General features: G+C 48.9%; 1 protein-coding gene across 7 annotated transcripts in view; it reads left to right on the forward strand.

Annotated features, from left to right (window-relative positions):
- SMOX (spermine oxidase) overlaps positions 1-25,254 on the forward strand; it is a 46,598-nt gene that overhangs the window by 15,288 nt on the left and 6,056 nt on the right. For 2 of the 7 annotated variants that reach the window (XM_016135524.2, XM_016135594.2), the window contains exons 2-8: positions 7,921-8,154; positions 10,414-10,640; positions 14,430-14,603; positions 14,764-15,523; positions 16,189-16,349; positions 18,162-18,251; positions 18,700-19,151. In XM_016135524.2, coding sequence (XP_015991010.1) covers positions 7,947-8,154; positions 10,414-10,640; positions 14,430-14,603; positions 14,764-15,523; positions 16,189-16,349; positions 18,162-18,251; positions 18,700-18,837 — 1,758 coding nt within the window. In that variant the 5' untranslated portion in view covers positions 7,921-7,946 and the 3' untranslated portion in view covers positions 18,838-19,151. Of the gene's footprint in view, positions 1-7,920; positions 8,155-10,413; positions 10,641-14,407; positions 14,604-14,763; positions 15,524-16,188; positions 16,350-18,161; positions 18,252-18,699; positions 19,468-20,032; positions 20,243-25,254 lie in introns of those variants that run through there. The other 5 variants (XR_004953644.1, XM_036229638.1, XM_016135826.2 and 2 more) reach the window with 5 other exon arrangements.

Raw genomic sequence — 25,254 nt, forward strand, 5'->3', positions numbered from 1 at the left:
GTCCCTAAGGGCAGTCTCGCACCAGCATAATGATCAGTTCGGTGGTCTCTTACAATTCTGTGGTTGATGACTTCTGGAGGTAGGTTCAAATTTGGGGTCAGTCAGGTCCTGCTTAGAGGGGCAAAATCTCGGCCATTGTGTCTTGCCCTAAGGGTTGCTAAAGGGAACCACAGTGAAACTTTTGCCTTTAGAACTTTGTTGGGGGACACAGGAGGCTGGCTAATAGGGTCTGGGGTCAGTCTCACTCAGGGTAGGGGTGATTATTCCCATTTTACAGATGGTGAAACTGAGGCTCAGCGCCAATGGACTCGCCAAAGGCCACACTGGTTATGGGCAGAGGCTGCCATCTGGGCAATTTCATCTTCTCTAGGAGCATCCAGGAGTAGCATAGTCATCATGTCAGACCCTGACCTCTCTCTGGGCTGAGAGGGCATGGGGTTTGTTTGCCTCTGTGAGGTCTGGGATCTGAGGGGAAGAATGTGGGCCCTGCTGGCAGAGGTGACTGCCTACCCTGCTAGACAGCACATCTGTGAGAACACACACACAAAGGTGGGAAACCAGGGCAGGGGGTGTGAGGAGCTGGGGTTGGAGATGGAAGCTGAGCTGGTGTGGCTGACCTAGATTTTCAAAGGTTCATAGGAGATGTTTAGAACCATCATGACTGCCACCTGATCTGATCTGTTGTTCGAGTGTGATCCACTCGTTTTTGCTGAAGGTGGGATCTCTAAGGTGGAGTTTGGGGTTAAGCTGTTTGGGGGTGGGTCTAGGGGGGCAGGAATGCAGTTCTAGGCTCTGCCCTGGTCCACCTTCACCTCAGTCTTTTCTTCTGGCTACAGTTATCAAGACTGCCAGGTGAGCGTTATGCCCATCAGAAAGATCCTACTCTTTCTCTGGCTTCCCCTTTTCCGTCCCCAGCAACATTGTAGTCAGAGGCAGGTGGTCTCCAAGGTCTGTCCCTGCAGGCAGCTAGGTATAAGCTGGGGTCCTGAAACAATCTACCTGGGTCTCTCCTGCCTTGCAGAGCATTGTGGGAAATAGAGGTTGTAGAGCTCAGCTCTCTAAAAATGCCTCTCCTGCCACTGGAGCCTGTGTGGGCCATAGATTGGCTTTGTCCCCTCAAACGACCCAGTCCAGCTGCCTCTCTCCATGCAGTATAGGCTCCCCATTTCTGAAAAGGCTTACACAGCCTTTTAAAGTTGTGCTTTTAGGGACTTCACACCTCTGGTGGTGGGGAAGAGATGCGGCTAACAAAGGCATTGTGTCGAAGAGCAGCCTAAGTGCTGGGAAGGAAGATGTGTCTCCCCAGCGTCCTCTCACCTCAGCCTGTGAGGGCCAGAGAACACCGCTGGTGGGAGGGCATTGTAAAATGAAGCACCCATGCCTTGTCCCTTTTATGAGCTTGGGGTTGGCTAATGGCTCCCATCTCTGATAACTTCCCCTGCCCCCAAAACTGGGTAGGATGGTCAGGCTGAGACAGTACTGGGAGCAGTGTGATTGACATTCAGGGTCAAGGTCCAGTTTCGTATTAGGGTTAGGGCTGAGGCTGAGGCTGGCTGGGTCTGAGTTCAGGTGAAAATGGGTTCTTCAAGTGAAATGGAGCTCTGGGCCCTAGGAGAGGTGGTTCCCGCCTCTGTACTAGTCTCTTTGGGTAACTTCCTCTCTTTCCCTCCCTCTCTGAGGTGGCCCTTGCAGGTGGCCACACTGTTTGCCTGTGTTATCATTTAATCCTCCCAGCAGTCCCAGGTGGCTGTACCTATCCCCATTTTACATATGGGAAAGCTTGAAGACTAAAGAATGCAGTGAGGCATCTGATGGGGCTTAGAAAGTTTGTCCAGGTGGGTACAGATGCTATGTCCTTGAGGTGAGTTCAGAGGTGTTGGCCAGGTGGGGCCCAGAGAAGGGGTCACCTGGCTAGGAAGAGATTGAGCTGGGACCTGGATCTCTGGGCTCCAAGGCAAGTATTCTTTTCCTTTCCCAGTGTCTCCTGGGCTCACAGGCTGCCCTTGTCCTGTCCCCCACCCCCACCCCATACCCCACCCCCTGCGACTAGCCAGGCCTGGCTCAGTTATCCTGCCTCTTTAACTTCCTGGCTGGCTGGCCTGGGTAAGGAGGGCTGGGGAGGGTCTGGCTGGGAGGAGTTCAGGCTCAGCCCCTTCCTGGGCTTGAGGGGTGGGAGGAGCCTTGCAGGGCAGACACAGAGCCCCTTTGTCTGGGGCGCACTGCAAAGCAGCTGGTCTGGGATTTCTGGGCGTTTTTACATTTGAAGAATAATTGCATTGTCTGGGGGGCCCCTTGAGAATCCAAATCCCTCCCCAGACCTGCCAGGCACTCCAAAGAGATTCCCCTGAAAGCCCCCTCCCCCGCTCTGCTCCCCTCCTGTTAAAAGCCTGAGGCAGAGGGGTCCCTCCAGGGAAACTGAGGTAGGGCTGCTGTCCTGGAGCACCAGGAGTTTCCACTGGGGGGAAAAACATGGAAGTCCCCAGGGTTGGTTGGGAGGATGCAGGTGGCCCTGGGCAGGGTTCCTTTGAGCAAACTTGGGGCTGAGAGGAGGGGAGGCACCTCCTGGTAGGAAGGGGTAGGCCCATTCTGGAGTGCTTCCTCTGGTGGAGCTTGAACCCTAAGGAGTGAGGCGAGGTGAGCCAGGTGCATAAACTGCCTTGGCCATACTCTTTTCCTCATTCGCCTGCGTTACCTGGAGAAAATGAAAGGGAGGCAGGCACGTTTGGGAGTAGCCTGTGTTCAGAGGGGAGCCAAGGATGGGTGGATGTTTTTTGTTCCTTGTGAGGGGCGACTTTGGAAGGGTGTGGGGCACCTGGGAAGCTGGCCCTTCATGGCATTGTTTTGGTTGTAGTGGCCCCTGTCGGGGAGGTAGTGACCTGCTGATGGCTGGGTGAGCCATAATAGACTCCATTGCTGAGGAAGAAGGGGAACCCCATGCTAAGGTGGGCCACCGACACCCTTTGCATGCAGTTCACTCCCAGGCTTCAGGAGGAGGTCCCCAATCTAACCTGGGACCGCGACCAAGCTCAGTGATTGTGGGGCTGCAACCTCACTTCAGAATAATAGGCTGCCTCCTCTTCCCAGGAATTCTTGGGGGTGAGATGCCTATGCTTTGGGGACAGTCCGGGGCCAGGTGATGTTCATTACAGAACAGAACCCTGTGCAAAGGACTCACATTTCCAGTGTGTCTGTTGCTTCAGGAGACGTCAGTGGAACAGGCCTTCCCGGTGGTTCAAGCAACAGACAACTGTGCAGTCACACAGCTGCATAACCACAGCACCCTGCATAAGGGTGTGCATTTAAGAGAACCCAGAGTCAGCTCTGATGTCTGTGGAAAGGGAGGGTTCCCACAGGCCTTCAACCGAGTGCACTGGAGATGCTCAAGACATTGGTGAATTTGGGGTATGTGCATATGTTTGAGAGGGTGTGAGTGAAAACAAGCCAGAAAGATCAGCCAGGTCCAGAGGGTCAAGGACTGAGGCCTTCCTCATGCCTGGTACATTGTAGGTGCTCAATGAATTGCTGGACTTTATTCCCGGTCAACGAGAGGCCTGGCCATGCTTGTCTTTGAGAGGGCAGCTGAGCGATTATGTAGGGGTGCAGTTCAGATGGAGAAGGCAGGCTGCTGCTCCCTAGAGTGGCTGAGGATGGAGTTGACATGGCTTGACCCAATAGATAAGGGCGGGTCTTTCATGACAGATGTCTTCAGTTTTGAGCCCGGGAGTGCTTGGTGCTCCAGCAGTTGTTGACAGAGATGGGGGAACATGTAAGGAGATGCATGGTGCCCCAGCTCAGTTCTGGGCGTTTCCAGGAAGGGCCGTGCAGGGTCAGGTGTGGGAGGCCAGGATTCAAACATGTTTCTCGTATTTGTCGGTTAGGAGGCACTTTTTGAAGGGTAAATCTCAGGGTCACAAATGAAACTAGTGAGGATATTGAGAAAAGGTGGGCGGGGAAGTGGACACATGCTTGGCTGCTGGTGCCCTTTCCCGTTGCAAAGCCTCCTGGTCTCCATCTTTCTCTGGTGACTCTGCCGTGGGACAGGGCCTTTTTTCCCTCTTTCCCTCTCTCCTCCCCCTGCTGCCTCTTCTTTCCAGTTTGGCTTCTTGGGCAGGTCAGTCAGGGCAGTGTTGGCTCTATGCAGCAGGGGGAGGTGGTGGCCTGCAGGCCAGAGTGGGAAGGAGGATGAGGAGGGCAGTGGGGCAACTTGAATGGCAGTGAGACACTCATACCATAGCTGGCCTGATTTCTTGAAGCTACCAGGCTTGGCCTGCTTAGGGACATGGAGGCTCCAGGCTCCCATCCCCATTTTGCCATGGAAGCAGGAGCAAGAAGGCAAATGCTATTGCTCTGTGCCTCCTGCCTCCCACCTCCCTCACCCCTCCTCCTCCTCTTCCTCTCTCCCTCCCTCCCTCCATGCCTGGCCGAGCCAGCACTTTTTTCTTCTCTCCTTTATCTGCTCAAAAAGTACAGGGTGTTCTCTTTCTCCTGTGCATACAGATCAAGGAGCGGATGTTATTTATTTATTTATTTCCCTAGTCAAGAGAAGAGCAGGCAGGCAGTGAGGAGCATTAAGTAATTATTCTTCCTCAATAAGGCATTTTGTCATTTAAAAAAATAAACATAAAAAGAAAAACATGATACGAACCAATAGAAAACAAGTTGCCTCTGCTACCGCCAGTCAGATAACAGAGCACGTGAAGGTCCAGTTTAACATTTAGCTGAGGGCCCAGCACACAGTAGGTATTTCTGCATATGCTTTTCCCCCCCATTTTAGTTTGGACCCCAGGGCATGTTAGCTCCAAGGGCTGACGTGGGTGGCACAGCAGACTCCTCATCTCTCTGCCCTCTGTGGGCTGCGTGAGTGGCTTCTCTGGCTTCTTGGGACTCTAGGGGTTGACAGGCCCTCTTGGGACAAAGCCTGTAGAGGGACAGGACTGTGGGATTAGCTGTGAGGGTCAAGGGCACAGGTGACCTACCTGGCCCCAGTTACTTGCTTCTACCTTGGCACCCCATGTATTCAAAGTCTCTGACATTTGGGAACTGGGGGTTCTTTCTGTGTTAATCTTAAAGGCAAGCTGCCCGCCTACACTTTCCACAGTCTGTTCCTGAACTCTGTCCCAAAGACAGTCTACTCATAATTTAGCTACAGAACTTCACAAATGGTTTCCACTCGTGAGGCTCTTAAAAATGCTGACAATCTTGTGACATTCACATTGGGCCTTATTTGACTGTCACGGCAATGCAGAGAGGACAAGCTGGCTCTTTCACCTGCTTCCCAAGGTAGCTTATCTAGATGGAAGGTTTTTAAAGGTGGTGTCCCAGTGAGCCTGGGGGTTCTGTGGTGAGACTTAAGTGGGGGTAGGAGCCCTAGTTTCATCCCAGTCATACCATGCGCCCCACAGGAGCATTTTGAGGGGTGCCACCAATAAGGTTTGAAAAACACTGCACTGATCCTGCTCCTTTATTGTATATAAGAGGTTGTTTTGGGGGGATGGCCTTGGGGTGGAGGTGGGGTGGGAATGGAGATGGGGATGGGGATGGGGATGGAGGCCCAGAGACCACCAGTGCCCAGCAGTGACGCTGTCAGTGGCAGCTCCCAGCACCAGGTGTGTTTACAGACCTGCCTCAGGGCAGGCTCCTCACCTGTGTAGCACCCCTGACCCTTCCTCCCTACTAGCCGCCCTGGCTAGGGGGTGCAGGTGCCCACACCCTCGCCTCTAGGTTTAGTCCTCGGGAAGGAGAATCTGGGGAGGGAGGGGGAAGGGAAGAAAGGACTCAAGCTAGCCCTGACCCCCATGCTTCTGGGAGGCTGGACAGAACAGCACTGGGGGACAGTGGCGGGGAGGGTGGTGGTGGTGGAGGGACAGAAGAACAGAGGATGAGGGAGGAGGATTGGAAAATTCGAGATACAGGCTCTTCTGGAAGGGGGCAGTCTGAGTTGGAGAGCCCCTGCCTCTGAACCTGAGACTTCGACTCGGGGCGGCTCTGGGCCTTGGGTGCCATCTTCTGGCCTTCTAGGAAACCATTTCTGCATGGGGTGGGTGGGCCTGGGAGGTTTGGAGGGAGTTTGGGGGCTGGAGTGGGGAGACGTTCTTGTCCATGCCCCGGTGTGGTGTGCCATGGGCAGGCGGAGTGGATGGGAGGAGGCACGAGAAGCAGCTTCTCAGCCTGAGCATATTTCGAAAAAGACCGCTTTGCTAAATCTGTGATAAAAAGATATTAAAGGGTGAAACTTCGGTGGTCAGACCCTGAGATGTGTGGAGAAGGAAGTTAGTGTGCCAACCTTTTTTTTTTTTTTTTTAATAGGGAACTAGGAATGGATATCCGAATGGTTACTGAGGCATACACGTACACATGCAGTGAATGGCACAAATACTAAATGTCCAGCTCTGTGGATCATTATATGTTCACTGTGTAACCACTATCCAGATCAAGATATGTGTTTTCCTTCCGCCCCAGCAAGCTCCCTCTGACTCTTTTCAGTCATCCTCCCCACTCCCATCTTTCTTCTGTCATCACATATTGATTTGATCTCTTCATGAACTTCGTATTTCATGTAATAGAGTCATACAGAATGAGCTTCCTCCCCCGCCCCCGGCTTCTTTTGCTCAATGTAATATTCAGTTTATTGCTGAGGACTATTCCCTTGCATGGATATGCTACACGTAGCATAATATATTTATCCATTCGCCTGTGGATGGACCTTTGGGTGGTTTCTGTTTTTTGGCTGTTATGAATAAAGCTGCTATAAACATTCCTTAGCATATCTGTGTGGTGGAATATGCCATATCAGGTATGGGTATCAACTTTTTAAATGTTCCGGTCTGCTGCCCAGGAGCCACCTTCCACCCACATTTGCCTCCGATGAGGTCCTGGGTACTATTAGAGTCTGTAACTTCTGCCACTGAAACCTCAGTAAAGGCAACTGGAATCTAAGTTGCAAGGAACAGGAATGGAATCAGAGCTGAGTGGCCCCCTGGGGTGACCCATGGACACCTTCAGAGCTTTCTGGTCACTCTGGGAATAGATGGGTAGCCTCTCCCAGCCCTGGGGCCAGATTGAAGGACCCCCTTGGCATCCCAGCCATCAACTCCCTAGCCTGGCGTCTCTGAGCAAGCTGGCTTAGCGTAACTGTCAATTTGATGTCTGGCCTCTGGTGCCACGGGTCCTCATGGTCCACTGTTTCCTGGGCTCCTTGCTGCTTTGCGGTGACTGAGGGTCTGGGTGGCCAGGGAAAACAACCATAGGTCTACCCGGAATAGCAGAGGCTTGTCCAATACCGGCTTCGTGGCATTTCTGGGGGAGGGTGGGACTTTGTCCTGCCCAACAAATTGCCAGTTCGTTGAGGCTGTGAAAGACTTAACAGAAAGCCAGAGGAGAAGAGAAGGGGCAAGAAAGAGAGTGCCAGGGAAGAGCCAGGCAAGGGAGGGAGAACGGAAAGTCCAGCACTGTGTGTACAGGTATCTGGGGTTGGTGTAAGCATCCTGGGGTCAGTGTGCGCATCCTTGGGTTCATGTGAGCTGAACCGCAGCAGCTGTGCTGGGCTCAGCTGGTCCAGGGTCAGCAGTGCCAGGGTCAGTTTCTCCTGACTTTGGCCTTCTTAGTCATTCTCTTCTTGGCTGGCTCTTGTCTCTCAGCCTTGGGGAAAAGGCAGTGCCTAGTAGATTTGGGATGGGATTGATGGCTTTCAAGGGCTCTAAGTGGGCCCCCAGCTCTCCTGCTTGCATCCCTTCCTTCCTCTCTTCTAACCTGTGTCTCTTCCTCCCTCCCTACATCCTTTGGAGATGACTCTCTTTGCTCAGGTTCTTGGGGGAGGTGGGGCTTGAGGTCCCCTCTTGAGGGCAGAGCCCATAAGCAGCCCTGGGTCAGGTGGCAAGTAAAGGGAGCCTAAGTGAGCTGTGACACCCCTGCTCCCTGCAGGTTCCTAGGAGGTGAGTGCGGACGGTATGCAAAGTTGTGAATCCAGTGGCGACAGTGCGGATGACCCTCTCAGTTGTGGCCTACGGAGAAGGGGACAGCCTCGCGTGGTGGTGATCGGCGCCGGCTTGGCTGGCCTAGCTGCAGCCAAAGCACTTCTGGAACAGGGTTTCACGGATGTCACTGTGCTTGAGGCTTCCAGCCGCATCGGAGGCCGTGTGCAGAGTGTGAAACTTGGTGAGTGCCACCTCAGCCCAGCTACCTCTAAAAGCACCTCTTGTCCCTCAGTGCCTTGGCCCTGCCCGAATCTCGTTATTTTAGCTTCTTCTCTAGGGTATTTTCCATCATGTATGGTGCTTGGATGTTTTCCAGAAGCTTCCTTTGCCCCTCTCGGTAGCTCTCTGAGGTAGGCAGGATGGGGTTCTGGCCTCCAGTTTTGGAACATGACCTACGGTTCACAGTGTTGAGGAGGGAAGGGACACCCAGAACCAAACTCTCTTGGAAGTGAATGTACCAGTTTGTATTTCACAAGAAGGAGAATTCTGTGAGCATCTATTAGTCCTTAACTTTTGTGTGTGAATTAACATATTATGACTGAGAGCTAGGTGGGACAATAGAACCTCAGGGCACCAGAGGGGGAAGGGGATTTTGGGTCTCCCTATGGGTGATGGGCAGGTTTTAGGATTGTCTGGGGAAAAGATCTGTCCAGGTTACGGAGTAATGAGGACTCTGGAGAAAGCAGCCAGATAAGAGACTTACCCCAAGGGTCTGAAGATTATGCTAGGGATTCTAGAGGGTGGGAATTACATGAAATACAGGTGGAGGTCAGGACTTCTTAGGCAGGGCATCTGACCAATGAGATTGAGTGGGTAGGGACCATGTACTTTGGGCTGCATTGACCAGAGGATTTTGTGTCTGTGAGTGTTTCCTCACGGGCAGCAAGGCCAAACAGATTCTGGTGCCCATTTGTGGTGGCTGCGGCAAGTGGCTCAGAGGAGTAGGTGGTCGGGCTTAGAATAAGCAGAGGTTAAGGACACATGGGGACCTTCTCCCCTCTTTCAGAAACTTTGATCACATTAGGAGCCTTCCGCCATAGCATTTACTGGAAAGCACATGCGAAGTTCCATCTGTCTTCCCCTGGCACACACAGGAGAGTGTGTTGGCAGTAAGGATGAAAGCACCATCCAAGATGTAAACCTAGGGACATCCACTGGGGAAGCCTGGAACTTGACACCTGATTGACTGGCCTGGAGCCTTAGAGAAGGGGCAGCTCCATTTGTGGTTCTTGAGTCTTGATAAGATATTTAGGGTCTGACAGAAACAGAAGATGGGAGGACAGATGGCCCAGTCTCAGTGGAAGCCAATAGCCGAGACATGCCATGTAGTGAAATGATGGTACAGGCAGTGAGGAGGAAGAGATTGGGTTGCAAGAAGCTGAGGTGATGCACATTTGGGCAGGAAGCCTTCCCTTGGGGGAGTGAGGTTAGGTGGGTCTCAAGTGATAATGGGGAGTTGAGTAGTAGTGAGAAGAAGGAGGATGGGGCAGTACTTGTGGAATAATGAATGTGAGGAAAACCAAGGCAGATCTGTCAGGAGAGGGAAGAGAGTGTCTGGGCAAGGGTGTATGTGCATGTGTTGTGTGTTGTGTGTGCAGAGACACACAGGTCTAAAGCCCAGGCTATAGTTGGACCTGCTGCAGTGTGAGATGGTAGCTGTGAATCTGAGTGCCAAGAGTAGGGGTCAAGGACCAGAGGCCTCAGAGACTCTGGGCATAGACATGGAGATAGTCCCTAGTGTTCTGATCCAAGGGTGTAGCAAGGATAACAGAGGTGGGGGGCATGTGGGAGAGGGCAGGACATATCTGGCAGGGCCTGGAGGGTAGGGGTGAGTAGTGACCTTGCAGCTGACCTCAAGCTGCTCCCTTTGTTCTTGCTTTTGCTGAGTATCTAGAATCAGGAAGGGTACCCCATGCCTGGACATTGCTTCCCAGTGGCTGTGTGACTTGGAGCTCCCTGCTGTGCCCTGGGAGGGTTCTCAGGTTTACTAGAGTCTCCAGGGTATTGACTCCCTTTTCCTCATATTGAGAGCTCAAACCAGGCAAGATTCTTTGGGGATCCCCAAGCCTGACGCTCTAAAGGAGGATTAGTAATAAATACCCTCAGTGCCCACTAGAGGAAGTGCACTGGGTTTTCAGCTTTTGGTGTTCTCCAGTCTTCCAACTTCTAATTAGTCCAATGTGGTGACTCTGGGACAAAGCACAGAGTCATTCAGGGTAGCAATTATTTCAGCTATAAAGCAGAATTCACTTTGTGCCACAGGTAGTTTTACTGGGAACTTTTCATCGAAGGCTTTGGTTGGTTGCCCGAAGGGGACACTAATCCTCTTCCTGCCCTGCTGCGGAGTGGAGTGATCCTCCTGGAGGGATGGTGAGGCAGTGTTCTAGCCCTCTCTGAAGAAGTCCTCGTCCCTCTGTGAGTGTGTTGTTGTCACCATTAGGACACGCCACCTTTGAGCTGGGAGCCACCTGGATCCATGGCTCCCACGGGAATCCCATCTATCATCTAGCAGAAGCCAATGGCCTTCTGGAAGAGACAACCGATGGGGAGCGCAGCGTGGGCCGCATCAGCTTCTACTCCAAAAATGGCGTGGCCTGCTACCTCACCAACCGTGGCCGCAGGATCCCCAAGGACGTGGTTGAGGAATTCAGCGATTTATACAACGAGGTGAGGGGATAGCAGGACGGCTGGGAGTAGAGTATGGGGGCAGCAGCGCTCTGGCAGAGTGGGGGGAGTCAGGCACCCTGCTGGGGCTTTCTAAGAGCCTGGTCATGCCTTGGCACACTCTCTGGGCCCTGCATGTGGAAAGTCAGGACAATTCGTGGATAGAACGAAGATGATGAATGAAGAAGTACTAGGTAAGAGATTATTAGTACACATGATGAAATATTTCTCCAGAAAGGCCTTAAACATTTTTTATTAGATTTATTACTAGGTACTTAGGTGTTAACTGTTGTTGTTATTGCTTTTGGATACTCCTTTAAATGGTAATTTTAAAAAGTTTATTTTCTAGTTGTTTCTGGTATACGGGACTATAAATGATTTTTAGAAATTGATTTTAACAACATTGGTAAATTATTATTTTAATTCTAATACTACATATATGAATGTTATATTAATTTATATTCTAATAATATTTTAGAATTCGATGTATATAATTTTATACAAAAATATGAGAATTTTGTTTTTTTCTTTTCTAATCCTCAGACCAGAATTGTCTATTAGAACTTTCCACAATAATGGAGATGTTTTAGACCTGCACTATCCTGTATTGTAGTCACTAGCCACATGTGGTTCTTGAGCTCTTGAAATGTAGCTAGTAAAACTGAGTAAGTAAATATTTAATTTAATTTTAAATTGCTGCAGGTGTCTAGTGGCTACTGTATTGGACAGCACAGCCTAACACTCTTTATTTCTTTTTCTTGCCTTCTTGCACTGGCCAGTATCACTATTACAGTGTTGGATAGAAGTAGCATTCATCTTTGTTTAATTCAGGTTCTAAAAAATGTGTCAGTATTTTCAGTATCTTTTGGCAGTGCTGTGAAATGCACTGAACAAACAAGGTAACATATAGGCCCTGCTTTCTGATACCTTTTCATTTATAGTGTAATGACTCTTCACTCCAGGTCCATAAATTGAGCAACAAGCACCTATTATACATTTTCTATGTCTCTTGAGCATGGAAAAGGAGAAATTACCCTTTCTTTGGGGTAGTGCCTCCTTAATGAGGTTGGCTCAATATGTGTGTACCCACAGGTATGTTGTGTGCAATCCCATGGTATTAGTGTTCTCACTCATGTGCAAAGGGACTGAATTACTAATGAACAGATAAGAACTAATATCCTTCAAGATAAAACTTCCTGGTCTACTGGGAATCACTCATATGCTGATTCCCAGGTTATTGTGAGTGTTTCAAGCATGGATGCTTCTTGAGAATGACTTTCAGGGTCCGTGACTTGTTCTTTTAAATATCATTAAAAGTAGATCATCATCAACTTTCTCTTGTGGGTTTGATTTTTGAAAACCAAGAGTGTGAGTTGTGAGAAGTAGGATGGATAAGGTAGGGTTGTGATGCTTAGGTCGAGAAGGAGAAGGTGTTAACTATGAGGTCCATAGAGTTCCTCATGTAGCTCTTAATCAGTGCTGATGAATATGCAGCCTCCCTCCAAAGGTGATGACTCATTCGAATATATTATATTTGTTAACAAATAAATGAATTTGTGCAGTAACACCACATAGATCTTACTTTCTGGAGCAAGACTACCTTGATTCAGATATTAGTTCTACCATTTATTACCATGAGCAAGTTATTGAGCATCTCTGAGTCCTACTTTCCTCATCTGTAAAATGGACATAGTTATACATACTTCATAGTGTTATGAGGATTAAATGGGATCCTGACAAAAAGTGCTTAATGAGAATTGGAGTGGGTATTAGCTGTTATAGGCTTGCCCATTTCCCTTGGGTCATACCAGGAAGATGTCATTTAGCCTTGAGCAGGAGACTGTACCCATATGACAAACCCATGTTTGGTTAAGTCTGTCCTAGTTGGTGATTGACACAAAGAGTCACACAGATGGACTCAATTTATTACTCCTCAGCTGGGCATTTTGGCCTCTAGTCAACATGAGCTAAGGACTGGCTACCATGTTGGTTATCAGCCAAGGTAAAAAACCCAGGGAGAAGGAAGAGAAGTGAAAGCCTAACTCTTTGGCAGTGATACTGGGTGAAGAAATTGCTGAGGACTCCAGTTAGGGCCAAACACCCAGCACCTTGTGACTGAAGGGAGGAAAAATAAACAATTTAACTCATTACTTTTTTATATTTTGTACTTCAGAGACATGTTTAAATTATGTTTCTATCTTATGTAAAGGCCTTTCCCTTGACTGGAATGGTTGGGGGTGGGCAATGCCATGTTCCTTCCTTCACGCTGCAGCCCCAGGGTCTACACCAGGGCTGGGTTACAGGGAAGACACATTCCCATGGATGTGTGCTGTCCAAATTTAAACTCACTTTATGAAGGGAAAATGCACCATTAATCGGCACTAGCAACAAGTGTTTGGCCAGAAAACCTACATTTGCCAGTGTCCTGGGAGGGAGAGTGGACATGTAGTCACACCCACACCCCTTCCCTGATGTCAGGCCGTTGGATAAAATCAAGTCCCTTAGTTCTTCATGCCCTGGCCCTTGCCTGCCTTTCCAGAGTCATCTCTTGCAACTTCTCTTTCCTCGCTGCCCACTTCAGCAAGACTGAACCACTTTGAACTGAATGGATTTACATTCTCTTTCCCTCTCTCTCATCTTTGAGTATGCTGCTCCTTCTGCCTGAAAGACTTTTCCTTTCTCTCCCACTGCCAACCTGGCTGTCTCTTGATTGTTCAAGGTTGTCTGGGTTGATCTCACAACCCCTGGGTTTTTCCTATCACAGCATATTCTATAAAAACATGTTGTGATGTCTCCCCAATGTGGGTGAGGGCAGGGGTTCAGCACTATGTCAGTCTGGCTCACCATTACAACCTGTGTTAGGCACAGAGTTCAGTAAATGTTTATTGAGTGAACGTTGGGGCTCAGACATTGCCCTTTAGGGATTGCATGTCAGGACTGGCTTTCTTTCCTCAGGGAGACCTGCCTGGTGTTTGGTGAGGGTGATACCAGGCAGGCAGGGGAGGTTGTAGGACCCACTCCAAGGGGCCATTCATTACTTTCTGTCGATGAGTTGTGGGTTGGAGTTCTTGCCAAAATATGACCACAAAATTTGTTTCCATTCCTTGGCACACTGTGGCGTCCCTGCCCGCTGCATGCTCTGCCCCAATCAATATGGCTATCTTCCTTACCTGCGTCTGAGTCCTGCAGTAAAGGTAGTATCTTGTGTGGACCTGAGCGGGGTCTGGCAGGGTCTCCTGGGAGATCAAACTTCAGGGCCCCTTCTACTCTCTCTTCCCACAAACACTGGCCAGGCCACAGCTCCAGATTGCCTTCCCCGGAGAGAGTTAAGCAGACATGCTTGGGCAGAGGTGGCAGGGAAAAAGTCTGTGCACTTGGTTCTTGGAAAAGGGAAATGTGTGCAAATCTGGGTTCTGAAGTAGGTGGTCTGCTTGGCCTTATAGAGTTCATGAAGGGAGGATCCTTTCCCACAGACTGTACAGGCAGCAAACATTTTACTTTTGTAAGCAAATGCTCAGTAACAGACTCTGCAGCTCATTCGGCCTCCCTCACAGGCTCGGATGGCTTTTGAGGGCAGTTTCTGGAAGAGCTCGTTATCCTCGAGCTCTGACCTTTTGGTGCAGTCTCAGTGCAGCATCTAGAGCCACACCGATGCACCAAGGGAGATAGGTCACAGGCTCAGTGTATCTGGGGACGTCTGGGATGTGGCAGCTTTTGCATCGGGGGCCTTCAATCTGAGATGGAGATAGGATGAAGGAGTGTGTTTTCAGTCTCCTCGGGTCTCTCTGGCAGGTCTATAACTTGACCCAGGAGTTCTTCCGGCATGGTAAACCAGTCAATGCTGAGAGTCAGAACAGCGTGGGGGTGTTCACCCGGGAAGAGGTGCGCAACCGCATCAGGGATGACCCTGACGACCCGGAAGCCACCAAGCGGCTGAAGCTCGCCATGATCCAGCAGTACCTGAAGGTATCTTTGCTGTGTGGAAGCTTAGTTGAGTACAGGTGCCAGAGTGAAGAAGACCCGCTCTGAGGAGTCTGGGTCAAGGAGGGCGTGCTGCTCTGAGGTCCTGTTCCCACCCCTGCCTGGCCCTGACCATTTCCTGACTTTTCTTTGGCTCTTCCCACAGGTGGAGAGCTGTGAGAGTAGCTCGCACAGCATGGACGAGGTATCCCTGAGCGCCTTTGGGGAGTGGACAGAGATCCCCGGTGCCCACCACATCATCCCCTCAGGCTTCGTGAGGGTAGTGGAGCTGCTGGCCGAGGGCATCCCGGCCCATGTCATCCAGCTGGGGAAACCTGTCCGTTGCGTGCATTGGGACCAGGCCTCAGGCCGCCCCCGGGGTCCTGAGATTGAGCCCTGGGGTGAGGGTGACCACAATCACAATGCTAGGGAGGGCGGCCAGGGTGGAGGGGAGCCCCATGGGGACAGGCGGGATGAGGACGAGCAGTGGCCGGTGCTGGTGGAGTGCGAGGACTGCGAGGTGATCCCGGCAGACCACGTGATCGTGACCGTGTCGCTGGGCGTGCTCAAGAGGCAGCACGCCAGCTTCTTCCAGCCGGGCCTGCCTGCGGAGAAGGTGGCTGCCATCCACCGCCTGGGCATCGGCACCACTGACAAGATCTTTCTGGAATTTGAGGAGCCCTTCTGGGGCCCTGAGTGCAACAGCCTACAGTTTGTGTGGGAGGACGAGGCGGAGAGCCGCGCCCTCACCTACCCGCCTGAGCTCTGGTACCGCAAGATCTGTGGCTTCGATGTCCTCTACCCACCAGAGCGCTACGGCCACGTGCTGAGTGGCTGGATCTGTGGGGAGGAGGCCCTTGTCATGGAGAAGTGCGACGACGAGGCGGTGGCCGAGATCTGCACGGAGATGCTGCGGCAGTTCACAGGTGCGGCCTTGAGCCACCGCTTCCACCGCCTCGCTCCATCGGTCTGCCATCCTCTGCCAGGCCCTCTGACGCCCCTGAACCACGTGGTGGCTCTCCCCTCCACAGGTTGTGAAACCGAGGTGGCGCGGCCATTGGGAGAGCTGCCACTGGGTACAACATCTCAGCCTCCGACTAAATTGAAGGCTCTCCCCCGTCTGGAGCTTGAGATGCTCAAAACCCTAGGTTTTGTGTTTCTTTTTAATAAGAGCTGATAGTAAAGTCTCAGATGTCACCGCAAAACCTCAGATTGCGCATATCCTACTGATATTATTGTCTTATTAAATGGATTTTTGTTTTACTGTCCAGTTCTTTTAGTTGAACATCTTTCATCCATTATCTCAGGAAAGCCAACCCCTGAAATTGGAAGGAAACATGATTATCTAGAATGCTTTTTGGATAGGAAAATTAAGGCCCAAGGAAATCAGGTGTTTTGCTGGGGGTCACAAGGAGACGTGAGGTACATGCAGCTGGAACCTCAGCCTCCCTCCTCCGCCATCCTCCGTGCTTCCCCATAGCAGCCTGGCCCGCTTAGAGCCCTGGAGTTGGATAGCAGCGCTCTGCTCAGCGTGTCTTCTATGTGCAGCCGTTTCTTATCCTTCCTCTTGGCTCTTCTGACTCCCCAACAGGAAACCCCAACATTCCCAAACCTCGGCGAATCCTGCGCTCAGCCTGGGGCAGCAACCCCTACTTCCGAGGTTCTTATTCGTACACACGGGTGGGCTCTAGTGGGGCAGACGTGGAGAAGCTGGCCAAGCCCCTGCCGTACACAGAGAGCTCCAAGATGGCGGTGAGTGAGGGTGTGCTCAGTATGTGGGGGTTCAGGGTGAAAAGTCTGGGAGGTGTGGGCGTGTGTATTCTGTATGTGTGTTTGGCCTAGGGGGAGGGCGGTGTTCACTGAGGGGTACCAAGCTGAGGCAGGGATGTAGCGGGTGCTCTAATGGAAAAGAAAACAAGACAATGTGCACTTAACATCTGGAAGAAAAGATGGAATCAAATTGAGATGTTAAACGCTTTCTCGAGGTTATAAAAACTGAGCCATTTAATGCTGTGCTGTCCAATATGGTAGCCATTAGCCACATTTAATTTAAATTGTTAATTAAAATTTAAATTAATAAATTAAAATTTTTGTTCCTCAGTTGCACTAGGCAGATTTTAAGTTCAGCAGCCACATGTGGCTTGTGGCTACCATGTTAGATTATGTAGCTATAGAACATTTCTATGATCATGGAAAGTTCTATTGGACAGCACTGATTCAATGGAAGTAAGTTTTTCCAATATGTTTTATTGACTTACTCCCCAATATATTTTAGAATATAAAATTGACCAAACTGACCCTCCCCCAAATTATATCAACTATATAATATTATATAGAGGTAATTAATAAATATGAGAGAAAAAATTATATATCTGTTCCCATAAAATGGATTGTAATAAGGTGCAATAAATTTTAAAACCAATCGTAGTTATATTTAAAACATTTACTTGGTGGAATTGATGCTTTCAGTGGCCTCTATCCACCATCATGGAGTCAACCAACCAGCAAGGTGCGTTGTGTGCCCAGCTGTGCTCAGGGAGAGAGAGGAAAAGGCCCTCACTGCTGCTACAGCCATCCTCTAAAAAAGCAAAGCAAAACAAAAATTAACTGTGGCTTAAAGAAATTTACTTTATCACACAAAAGGAAATACAGAGTAGGTGTCAAGACCTGGTATCATTAGCACCGGGCTCCATCTTCAAGGTCTCCTTTTGGCTCAAGAGGGCTCCAGAGGCTGCTGCTATCACATTTGCATTTTAGGCTGGAAGGAGGGGGGTGCTTGGAGCTGAATCAGTTTCTCTAAGCATCAGTGCACTTGAAGCTGATTGGCTGGAACTTAGTCACATGACCACACTAGCTGCTGGGAAGGCTAAGATATGTCATTTTTATTCTATATGGCAATGGACCCAGTTAAAAATCAGAGCTTTGTTACTGAGGAGAAAGGAGAATAGATGTGGGAGTAGGCAGTTTGCCTTCTGCCATAAGATGAGCTCCCCCTTTCAGTTCAGCCACTTCTGTGGGCTCCTTGTTTGGAGGGTTAAAAGCTCATTACTCAAAGTGCGTGGTCCGTGGACCAGTAGACTCTGCATCACATGGTAGCGTGTTAGAAATGTAGACTCTCAGCCCACCCAGACCTGCCGAATTAAAACTTCACCCTACCAGGCTCCCTAGCTGGTGCCTTTGCACATATAGTTTGAGATGCCCTGGGCTAAAGTCCAAACTCAAGCTTGGAATGCAAACACTTGTGCTTTGTCTGGACCCCACCTAGACAGCCAGCTATCTCAAGGCTGAGTCCTGGCTGTACCAAAATTGTCACTGTCCCCTAAACGAGGCCTGCTTTGATGCATTTTTGCTCCCATTTTCCTTCTTCCTGAAACATTATTTGTCCTATTTATTTACCCAGCATCTTCCAAGAAGCAGCCCAAAGGTCCTGTCCTCTGGGAAGCTTTGTGTGTCTCCTGCTAACCTTGAGCCTCTTTTCTGGGCTCTCAGCACTTCACCCAAACACCCATCACGTCATATATGACACTGTTAATAATTGGGTTTCGTGTCTGGCTTCCCCACCAGCAAGCAAGCTCCTCAAAGCAGCAGCCTGGTCACCTTTTATCTTCCAAGTGCCCAGAACAGTCCCTGGATCCTAATAGGGGCTCCATAAAGGTTTGTTAAATTACCGCCTAACTTTATCCAGTGCTTATGTTCTTCCAGGTTCTAAGTGCTTTAGATACATTATTTCACTTAATCCTTACAACCACCCTCAGAAGTAGGTAGTATAAACCCATTTTACAGATGACAAAAGGCTTAGGAAGGTTAAACCATTTGCCCTGAGTTCTCTGGTAAGAGGCACAGTGAGCTTCTGAGGCTACAGAGCCAGGACTCCTAAAAGCCTCTGAGCAGACAGAACTGAGAACTGGATGTTTGGGGCAGAAGCAAGGGAAGGTGGCCAGGTGGGGTGGATAACTCCTCATCCTCTGGAAGCAGCAATACCTGCATCTCAGATACCTGCTCATTCCTCTGTGACTTGTAGTATGGATGGGGTTCTGGGGCAAACAAGTAGCCTCTTAGCCTCTCTGCCTGCTCCACCCTCACTTCTCCATCCCTCACCCAGCCCATGCAGGTGCTGTTCTCGGGTGAGGCCACCCACCGCAAGTACTACTCTACTACCCATGGTGCTCTGCTCTCTGGTCAGCGTGAGGCTGCTCGTCTCATCGAGATGTACAGAGACCTCTTCCAGCAGGGGACTTGAGGGCCCTCGTCACTGCTGAGCGTGTTCCTTAAAGAACCACTAACTTGTGACTGCCAGCCCTGCCCCTTGCTGCCTTATGCTCTTAATTTCCTAATCCTCTGTAGAATGGATTTGTATTTTTTGTAGAGCTAGACCCTGACTGGCTTCAGACCTGGCCTTGTAGCTTTTCCTTTTCTCCTTGCCGGGCGGCCCATCAATTTACTTTTGTGCTCTGACCTCTGACCTCCCCTCCCCTCCCACCTCATTATTGTAAGTGCCTTCAATACTTTGCATTTTGGGATAATAAAAGAGGCTTGCCCTTCCCATGCTCCTCAGCTCCTCTCTTCTGTTTTCCTCAGACTCTTGTGTGTATGTGTGTTTAATCACAACCCTTTTGAGTGAGGAGATAGTTGGGGGAGCCATGGGGCTGGCTGTGTCCCCAGAAGGGAAGGTGCCTGCCTTTATGGGAACAGATATCCCCTCATCCCAATCTGTTTTTGGTGGTTTGCCTTCCTGCAAGTGAGAATCCTCAGGAATAGGGGCCCCTCACTGCCCAGCCCCAGCTCCTTCAGGATAGGCCTGGGTCTGCCGGCCAGCTTTTTGCTGGACTTCTCTGAGACTAATTGGGTGACGTGGCCACATGGAATGAAGGTGAGTGCCATGGAAGGGGACACCTATTGTGGCTTCATGCCAAGCTCAAATGTGTTAATTATTAATCAGTATCACTTGGCCATGGAGTCCTAGGTCTTGGCCCCCGGAGTGGCTCTTGTTGACTTCTGGTAAGGTGGGTAGTCTGGCCACTTTTTGGGCAGGGAGATATCTCTAAGTGTTGTCCACCTACTGTGTTCCAAGGGGCTACCCCTTATTGGGGTATAGTCTTTTCTGCTCTTTTTGCTGAGTGAAAACATACACACAGACACAGACACAGACACACACACACACCCCTTACATATACTCACCCACACACACACTGCCACACAGATACACCATCCCACACCCTTCCACCTACACACTATATCTAATACACATTTAGTCATTTTGTGACTCCAGATTTCTAGTGATAGAGCTTGAATTATGTAGAGTTGAAGGGTTGGGTGGTAGAGGAAGTTGTGAGAAGCCAGGTGGGCCCCTGCTCTAATTCTGTTTAGCTAAGGTTTGGTCTCCTTCTTAGAAACTGCCCTTGATATACTCTACGTCCTCTCCTCCCTCACCTCAGGTTATGATGGAGCTGTCCAACGAGGAGATACCTTCCTACCTGCACCACCTGCAAGTACCCCCATCCACGCGCACATACTGAACAGGTATCTTGCTTTGCCAGGGATGATCCACCAGGCATCTTCATGGAGTTTATATCAGGGATTCATATTCACCTGATGTATAACTTTAAAAAATTATAAATAGAGACATTAAAAATATTTTGAACAGAGAGAATCTGTTAATGTGGTTCTTCCAAGCTCAAAAGTCATAAAAGGCTACAATGGAACATATCCCCCCAGACCTGTCCCCATGCCCTTGCTGCTCCTCACAGACCCATGTTGTTAGTCTTGTGTATCCATTTCTAGATATAAGTCAATAGGAATATAAACTCTTCTCTGGCCTTTTTATGCAAAAGGGACAAAGTATTTTTACTGTGTTTTGCTCTTTTTCATTAACGTAATGTATCTTGGCAATCTTTCTATAACACTACTTAAACAGGTGATATAAATTTTGACCCTGTTTTAGTTAAAGAGTGTCTCTTTCCTGACCTCGAGTTATTCTGTGGGAAGGACTTTCTATTAACTTCACTTCAGAGGGCACGGATCCAGCATGGAACCACATCCTGGCTTTTTCCCATAAACTGTGATGAGATGGACAGAAGTGATTCGTCACATAAGCAAGGGGGAAGAAGGCCATAAGTAGGTTTTTAGGATCACAGGCATAGGAATTTTAAAGGACTCCATGAGGATGAAAAGGCCTGAAATATCTTTTGGGACTGCATGTTGGGGGCTTCAGGTGTGATCAAGAGAGAAGGAGGGTATTTGCTCAGTGCGGACCACTTGCCAGATAGGATGTCAGTTGTAAATGCTGAGCTCATGGTCTCGATTTGACAAGAATGCCAGCTCAGGCTGAAGTCTGCAATTTATCCTCATGGGAAACGAAACCTCTGAGAGTTAATCATCCATCATCATTCAGGTAAGTGGTGATGCTGAGGCTTGAATCACAGTCTGTTCATCTCTGCAGGCTCATTTTATTGCATGATTAAAAGAAGAGGCTGGTGCTATCCAAAAAAACCTAACAACAAAAACAACAAACGAACAAACACGAGGCCATTGCTGGAGAGAGTGGAAATGGGTATAGCTACAATCTACTAAAGCTGGTCATGTGCCCACCAGCATTTCCACTCCTGGGTATACACACTCAAGAGAAATGAGTACATATGTCCACCAAAAAGACATACCAGTACTTTTGTTCATAGCAATCCAGTTTGTAATTAGCTAAAAACTGGAAACAGCCCAGATGTCAAATGGTCAAACTATAGTACATTCATACAATGGAATACTAATGTGCAAATACAATAAAATAAGCTGATATTTGCAACATCTATTAATCTCAAAAATGTTATGTTGAATGACATAAGCCAGGCACAAGGCTACAGGCATACCTTGTTTTATTGCACTTTGCTTTATTGGGCTTCATAGATGTTTTTACAAATTGAAGGCAAAACCCTCCACCAACGAAAAGATTACGATGCACTTTATTGTGATGGTCTGGAACCGAAGTTGCAATATCTCCTAGGAGATATGCTTGTATATACTCTATGATTTATTTTATATGCAGTTCAGGAATCTGCAAAACTATGGTGTTAGAAATGAGGGGATGTGGTGGTGCTTGGGAGGGAGTGTGGCATATATTCTTGGTTATAGAAATGTTCCATATCCTGATATGGGTTGTGGTAAAATGCATTGGGTTATACACTGATAAAATGGGTTACACACTGAAGATTTATATACTTTTCTGTGTGTATGCTATAGCTTAATTTAAAATGTTTAAAAAGAGTATGATAATGCTTTCCCCCCAACTCTCCCCTCCCAAAACATACAGTTGTATTGGCTCAGTGAATTTCTTCCTTGCAACAGAAATGACACATCATGAGAGCAGATAAAGGGAGGAAGGACCTATTTATGCTCCACTGGCTGCATGGTGATAAGGATTGGCCTCGCATTTACATAGGATATCACCGTTTACCAGACTCCTTGCCTCTGTCCCCTCATCTGGGCATCTGTAGCCATGGGAGGGAGGCTGGGATCATTTCACAGCAGAGGAAATTGAGATTCCCAGAAGGACTCATGTGGGGCTGTGCAAGGCCATGCAGCTTGGAAAGGATGTCATCTCAAGGAGAAGGGAGCAACTCTGTGAGGGAGGGGAGGGGGAAGGCTTGGGGACACAGGTGGGAACAGGTGCAAGAGGGGTAACCCTGGAGAGGCTGCCAAAGCAGTCAGCTCTCCAATGCACTGCTTCTATATCAAATAATTGTGTAACGTGAGTAGCACTTAATGATTTACGGTTCCAAAAGCAGATTCAAGGCAGATAAACAAAGAAAAGCAAGCATCATTCAGAAGTGAGGAAAGGCTGGTGTACCATTAATGCAGCATGAGTCCCTTGCTGGGACCGTTTCTGAAGTAGCCTTGGCATTGATTGAAACACAAAGGACCTGATCAGGGGTGGAAAATGTAACATGCTCAGGCTAACACCCGAGCCAATACCTACTATCCAATTCCTATCACTCGTGGAAAGTCACTTGAGAGTAAAGTTCTTTCTTGGCACTAGATTCTATGTAGAATTGTTTGCATTGTTCCTTGTGCTGTCAGCACTAGTGAATTCATGGGCAAGGTACTCAGTTGTGGTTTTGTGAAAGCCCAGAAATATTCCTTCAAGGGACCTGAGGTACTCAGCAGGAACTATCTCTTTCCACTTTTGTTGCTACTGGACAGATGAGCAGCATGTTGTTCCCACTTCATGGGAATCCCTTGGAATGTCTGCTCTCCCCACAAATAAATGCAGGAGTGAAGCACCTCTGGTTTGAGTCACCCTACATTCTCTTGGGCCTGTTGGGATGAGCCCAAGGGTAACCCTGAGATGCAGAGTGAGGTGAGCTGCTTGATCAGTTCTACAGAACTGCCTGTCTAATGAATGCTCTGCCAAACATAATGGTAATGTTACTTGAGGCTGTGCTTTCTCTTAATGACTGGCTAGGCTGTTGGTGGAGACTACTCATGATTTGTGTAGGATAATCAAATCTCAAAAAACAGGAGGAGTTGTGGCCCTACTAAGGTGGCATTCAGGACATCTAAGCTCATGTTAGGTATTTCATATAAGAAAGGAAGAGGTTGGCCATAGCCCTGCTTCAAACTATTTAACTGAATGTGATGGATACAAAAGCCATTCTCACCTCCCATGATTCTAGTGGTTATTGTTGAACATTGATTTAGCAGGCATGTTCAAAACCTGGATCTCTGTTAGGGGACCATGTCAGGCATATTTTATTTTAGTGAGCTCAGTATTTGAGCAATTTTGATCTGTTGGATTGGGTGTTTCCCCTCCATTTCACTGCAGAGCCCATTACTCCTTTTTGTCTTAGATCTGTCACATGCCCCTTCTCATATGTGGGGCATGTGGGGTCGCACTGTCATCTGTCCATGCCCGTTCAAGGCCATGATCAAGACCAGATGTCTTGGCCAATTTCTGAGCTACTGCAGTGTACTTTCCAGCTACACAAACCACTGGTTCCTCTTTTGCTTAACTAGCTTGGGTTAGGCTTTTATCACTAGTGTTAAACTAGTTTAATTAGTTCTGACTAATTAAAATTGGTTCCAGGAGTGGGTTTTCAATTATCTGTCATTTTACTTAGTCTCTTTTCAATATCCTCAACTCATTTGCCTTTTGTTCTGTTAAAGCCTACTCATGCATCCACTGTCAGCTTTCTCCACAGTTGAGTCTGAGTCACCAGAGGTACAGCTGGAGAAAAACATAGAGCCACAGCTGCTGGCCAAAGCAAAGCAAAGAAGAGCAAACAACACAACACTGCCTACAGGATCTTTTCCATGGGCTTAACACATCCAAAGTAGAACCCTTGATCCTCCCCTTCTCAAATCTTCTCTACTCAATTTGAGTCGGCGGTCCCACCATTTTGCTCAGGGCAAACGCCCAAATCATTGACTGTCTTTCACACTCCACATCTGATCGTGAGATTTGCCATCAACAACTCTTATTGGCTCTACCAATGAGGCACATCCTGAATCTGATCGGTTGGTACTTTTTACCCTGTTCCCCTCACCTCTGCCATTGATGGCCTCCTGTGTGGTGTTCCTTCTTCCATGCTTGCCCCTTAGCCTGTTCTCCACACAGCAGCCAGTGTGATCCTTTTAAAATGTGACTATAGTCCTGTGCTCCTCTGGTTTCCAACGACTCCCATCACACCTAACATAAAAGGTGATTTCCAACATCCCATGTAATTTGTCCACTGGCTCCCACTTCTTGCCCCCTTCCCTTGGCCTTGGTAGTCCTTTTCATCTGGAATGCTTGTCCCCAGATATTTGCAGGTCTCTTTCCCTCACTGTATTCAGATCCCCACTCAGCTGTCACTTCTCTAGGAAGTCTTCTCTAAGCACCCCATTTTCACAGCACTCCTGGCACTCTGTTCCCTCCCCTTGCTTGTTTCTTCATAGGTCTTCTCTTTCCCTTTTGTCATTTTTTGTTGTTTATACGTTTGTTTATTTGTCTGAATCTTTCCCCTTCCCCCACGAATGTAAGTTAACAGTGTCCAAAATAGTGCCTGGTGTAATAGTAGGTTATCAAATATTTACAGAATGAACAAACAAGTGAAAGAAGGAGCCAAACTGAATGGCACCAACTTCTGGATCTACCCTTAGTGTTGGCTGCAACCTGCCCCCCTCCCCCCGCCCAAGTTTCCCTTTTCCCTCGTCAGCTCTCCCCTTCAACCTCTGGCCCTTCCTGCCTCTTTACTGTCAACAAACAACATGGTTTGTGTCACAGACGAAATAGAAGCCAATTGGAGGCAACTTCCTCACCAAGTCTACAAATAGCCAGCCTTACTCTGTTCCTTTTAAACACCCATCCCCCAAACACACAGAGGAAGTGTGTGACCCTCCACCTGGGCATCTCATGTCCTAAACTCAGGGACTTGCCTCATTCTCAACTCTTGCCCTTCTCTCCACGACATCCTCCCCATCCACATTCCAATATGCCCATGTCTTTCCCATCACCCACCCTCCTCTTGCTACCACCTTCCCTTGCCTCCGTTTCACAGTCAAGCTTCACACTAGCATTTTCTACACTTGCTCTCTCAGCATCCTCACTATTCTTACCCTAGTAATTACCGGCGGGGAGCCTCAGGCTGTAGAGGAGACACAGGAAAGGCTGGGCTGGTTCCCAGTCCCA

This window comes from Rousettus aegyptiacus, unplaced genomic scaffold (genome assembly GCF_014176215.1).
Source record: "Rousettus aegyptiacus isolate mRouAeg1 unplaced genomic scaffold, mRouAeg1.p scaffold_m13_p_12, whole genome shotgun sequence".
Classification (NCBI taxonomy): Eukaryota; Metazoa; Chordata; class Mammalia; order Chiroptera; family Pteropodidae; genus Rousettus; species Rousettus aegyptiacus.